Source organism: Poecilia formosa, unplaced genomic scaffold, assembly GCF_000485575.1.
Source record: "Poecilia formosa unplaced genomic scaffold, Poecilia_formosa-5.1.2 Scaffold88, whole genome shotgun sequence".
In the NCBI taxonomy this organism is placed as follows: domain Eukaryota; kingdom Metazoa; phylum Chordata; class Actinopteri; order Cyprinodontiformes; family Poeciliidae; genus Poecilia; species Poecilia formosa.
In genome coordinates this window covers 2,172,144-2,176,608 of record NW_006800027.1, presented here as the reverse complement: position 1 = coordinate 2,176,608, position 4,465 = coordinate 2,172,144, and the positions used below count along the sequence as shown (strand labels likewise).

General features: G+C 37.2%; 1 protein-coding gene across 1 annotated transcript; it reads right to left on the bottom strand.

Annotated features, from left to right (window-relative positions):
* Positions 1 to 6: 6 nt before the first annotated feature.
* On the bottom strand, positions 7 to 3,496 carry LOC103141738 (GTPase IMAP family member 8-like; the record flags this gene model as incomplete). The annotated part of the gene is made up of 3 exons (XM_007557478.2): positions 3,414 to 3,496; positions 2,365 to 3,084; positions 7 to 620 (listed from the first exon to the last, which is right to left on the bottom strand). Coding segments are annotated over exons 1-3 (1,365 nt in total), but the record flags the coding sequence as incomplete, so codon positions are not given.
* Between the last annotated feature and the right edge of the window lie 969 nt (positions 3,497 to 4,465).

Sequence of the window (4,465 nt, the reverse complement as noted above, 5' to 3'; positions counted from 1 at the left end):
TGCTCGGTCCAGCTCCACTTCATAGTAAGATTTTTCATTTCCTGCCCACATCTCTTCAATCTTCTCCAGTAGTTCCTTTACCTGAGTCTTATCACTGTGGTCCTTGTTGTTCAGGACATGATACCTGTTCTCACACTTGTTCACTATCCACTGCAGACCTTCATCACTCTCTATTTGCTCCTCTACAGTCTTCACTCCTAACCAGTCTCCATAGGTGAACAGAACAAGTGTGTGTTTCCAGATTTCTTCTCTAAACAGACTCATGTGTTCCTGGACAGATCTCAGATATGATTCATCAATGTTCATTATCACAGGAATAAACAGCAGCACAGCATGTGGTCCTGGAGGACACAGATTCACACTGCTCTCTATTTCCAGTTTATCCATCTCACTGGTTTCCTGAAGGGTGTTGATGTCAAACCATCCAGGAGAATCGACCACTGTGAGCCGCCTTCCTTCAATCACACTGTGGCTGATTTCACTGCAAGTTGTTCTTCTGTCATTGTTTTTATTAACATTAAACACATTTTTTCCTAGAATTATGTTTCCTCTTGAGCTTTTGCCAGCCAATGATCCTCCAATCATCACTATTCTTAAATGGTCTGAAGAGATTTTTCCACCTAAACCAACAAAACAGAAAAAAAATAAATAAATTATTCACTTCGCTCAAATTAAAAAAGTTTGCAACTCAGATTTATTTAGAACAGTGTAATTTTACAAAGAAAATAGATGAATCAAACAGTTGCAAAGCTTAAACAACTGCAAATTGTTGGTAGCAAAGAGAAAAATACTCTGGAAGTTAATCTATTGCATTTATATAATTAGGTTATTTAGATAATTTTAAGTAACTCCTGTATCTACCTTTACTTTAGAGGTGCCAGTGAACTGTAAAAAGATTTAGTAAAAGAAAGCAAAAGTGTTTTTTTACACAGTATTTCATCTATTTTCTCTAGCTCTATGTTGGTTTTCTGTTTCTGTAAACTTTTCCGTGGAAAGAATCATAAAGTTTTGGTTGTGTTTTACCAAGAGATAATAAAATTATTTTGTGTCTTAAGTTTGATTTGACATTCCTTTTCTTCAAGTTATACTCAAACATTTTACAAAAGCAAAACTTTAACGATTTTTGCTGTGGGTTATGTGTGATTTTCTGACAGAAGATATGAATCCTGAAATATTTACTTCCTTCAACATATAACATCATGTTGAAGTAAATTTTATTCTAGCTCAAATTTGCCAGGGTCGGACCCAGTGTGTTTGCAAGGAGGTACAAGACAAAAACAATTAAACAAAAAGAAAACATTAAACTCAATGCTCTAATTTGTTGTTAATATTCATTTAATATTCATACTAAGCAATAATATTAATTGAGCCACAGAGCCAAGGAGCATCTTGTGACTCTGGAGCTTCAGGTTGCAAATATCCTGATCTGGCAAAGGAAAACTCTGTATCTGTAAGGATTTAGGATTCTTTGTTTGTTTTCTAGTCAATTTAATTCCTTTGTTGTCTTGTCTGCCATTTGATTGATCCCAGCTGTGTCCTGCTTCTTTGTCTAAGTTGTCTTTGTCTTTGCTGCCTGTGTTGAGTTCCCTGCCTTTTAATTCACCTGTGCTGCCTGGTTTTAATGTTAACCTGTGAGGGCTTTGATTAAATCATCCCTTTTCACACCAAAACCTGGTTCCTCCACATCCATCCATCCTCACCACCAACTACCGCATTTCATGACAGCATCTCAATTCTGGTGAAGATTAATGTTTAATTTATTGTTCATGTAAAACTTTGAAGATAAAAAATGTAATTGGTCCAAGTGAACAATTTCTTGAGTTTCTGTGCCAAAACATATAATCTCGAAAAAAGATTTAGCATTATCTATTCACTCAGAGGAATCATCTCAGAATGAGGGGAAAATATTTTTCACAGTTCAACTGAGTGATTTATTGTCTTTTTACTTTCAATGATTCCTCTCTTTATAGTGCACTGTAAAAAATAATCTAATTCATTATAAAATACAGGTATCTGTAGTTGGCAGAGATTTGCAGAATAAATACACATTCTGGCAACCAGATATTTTACCGTAAATTAGTATGTTGTTTTTTTTTGTTTTGTTTTTTTTCATAGTGTGGCTAAGAACACACAAAATCACTAAAAGTCACAGTACAACTGAGGGGATCAAACTTAAATCAGTAGTTTGTATATAGTTATGAAATAGTTAAGTATTTCATAATAGGTAGTTTATTAAAACTACCTATTAACAAAATCAAAAAGGTTTATCTGCCAAACTTTGGTTGACCTGATGTAATGACCCACAAACATCTACAGGATAAGCAGCACTGTAGCTTATTATAAATAAATAAAGTTGTAACCTACCTTCAATCTGTAGCTTCAGTTTGTTTCTTTGTTTCTGGACTTGATCAAACCTTTTTGAGGCTCTTTCAGTCAAATCTCTCATTTCTTTTCTCAGAGCTTCTCCTTGACTTCTGTCAACAGAACAGTGTCTGAATCCATTGATTGTAATCAGGGTCTCAATTTTCTCTAAAAGCTTCTTGACTTGATCTCTATCTTCTCTGTTACTGAGGTTGAGAAAATGTTTTCTGTTTCCACATTGTTGAAGAATCCACTGTAGGACTGGACTTCGTCTGATTTTAGATTCTATCTTTTCATCACTACATGGAGAAACAGCAGTGAACAGAACAATGGTGTGACTGAAAACATCTGCATTGAAAAGCTCCAAATGTTGCTTTAATGATCCTTTGATAAGCTGAGATAAATGTGAATCCACAGGAATGACCAGCAGAAAGACATGAGGTCCTGGTGGACACAGATGGACACTGTTCTGGATTTCTATCTGATCCAGTTTTGGGGTGTCTTCTCTAGGCCAATTCCACCACCATCCTGGAGTATCAACCACTGTGACTCGTCTGCTGAACACTTCCTGCTGCCTCGCTTCACTCTGAGCTGTTCTTCTGCTGGTGTCAAAAACATTTTGACCCAGGATGAAGTTTCCAGCTGAACTTTTACCACTGGGAAGGTCATTATATCTTCCTCCAATCAACACAATCCTCAACTCTGTAGCAGGATGACTTTGTGCTGTAAGGAGAAGGGGTCACTAGAATGCAGTTCAGAAACATCTACTTTGTTTATACCAGCACAAAATATACATTCCAAGTCAACTGTATATTCCTATTGGAACACTTTTCTAATGAAGTAAATATCAATAACATTTATACACACAATTACATTTAAAATAAACCTAAAACAAATATAACTTAAAATGGCGAGGGAGACATTGTGTCCAACTCCCATCTCTTACATAAAGTCAATGTCTTTGAACTCAACATATTCAAATTAAAGTTTATAAAAGCATAATCCAAGATAGGACAACGTTTACAGAAAGTTTTATCAAAAAGACAACAAACCTGAATTGTAAATATCAGCTGAAGCAGCCATTTCATTAACTTCAATCTTCCGACGTTTCTGCTTGTTTGTTCTCACAAAACCTGTTCCTGATCGAAAGTAGGGAGAGCAAAAGTAGAAGTAGATGTTGTTGATGGGTGGTAAAGTCAAACACGGTCAGAGATCGCCATCTCCTGGAGGAATAGAATCACTGCATTTCATCGCTGATATTTAAAACATCAGTTGACTAAAGTGCTTCACAATTTACAGTAACCACTGCAAAACAAAATATTAATGAAAAAACTATATTACAATAGATAAAAATAACTATATAACAATATAACTGAAACTTAAATCAATAAACATTTGTTTTACTCATTAGAAGAATTTACATTGCTGAAGCATTTCATAGCGATTTGAAATTTGAACTGAAAGAAAAGTAACAACTCTTTATGTAGACGAAATTATTCATTTATCATGAGGTTCTGCTGCTTTAGCTGCTCCTGTCACTTTGTTGTTGAGGAAATTTCTATTCAAACTCTCACAGTCTGTGTCATTTTTTACACATCAGTTTCCTGCTTTAAATGTTTTAAAATTTTCACTGATAATATTAGTAACCTCCTTTGTGCTGCCTTCTCCTAGGTTGTCGTTCCGTGAAGCCCTGAGTGTCTTCGAACTTCTACGAACCGGGTCAGATTACCTAAGATCCTCGAGACCCCGCGGAGTCTACCCGTTGGTGGCCACGTCCCCGAGACCAGCCCTCAGTTCTGTCGGCGGCAGATCCCTGGTCAAGCGGATCCCTTCCGGCACCTGTCTGAGATCTCCCTCCACTCACCTGTCCGCCCTCTAGAGAAACTCACGCCCTCGTTCCAGCCTTCAGTTCTGGATCCTAGCGGTAAGTAGGTCTCTGGCTGGACTGCAATCCCACGATCACTGAACCCCTCTTACCTGTCTTATCTCCACCCAGAGATCCAGAACCACGCAGACGAGCACCAGTTCCGGACCACCTTGTACATACCTGTTAGCACTGTGTAGCACCGGTATCACACGGCTAACTGCGCTACTGGACCAGTTC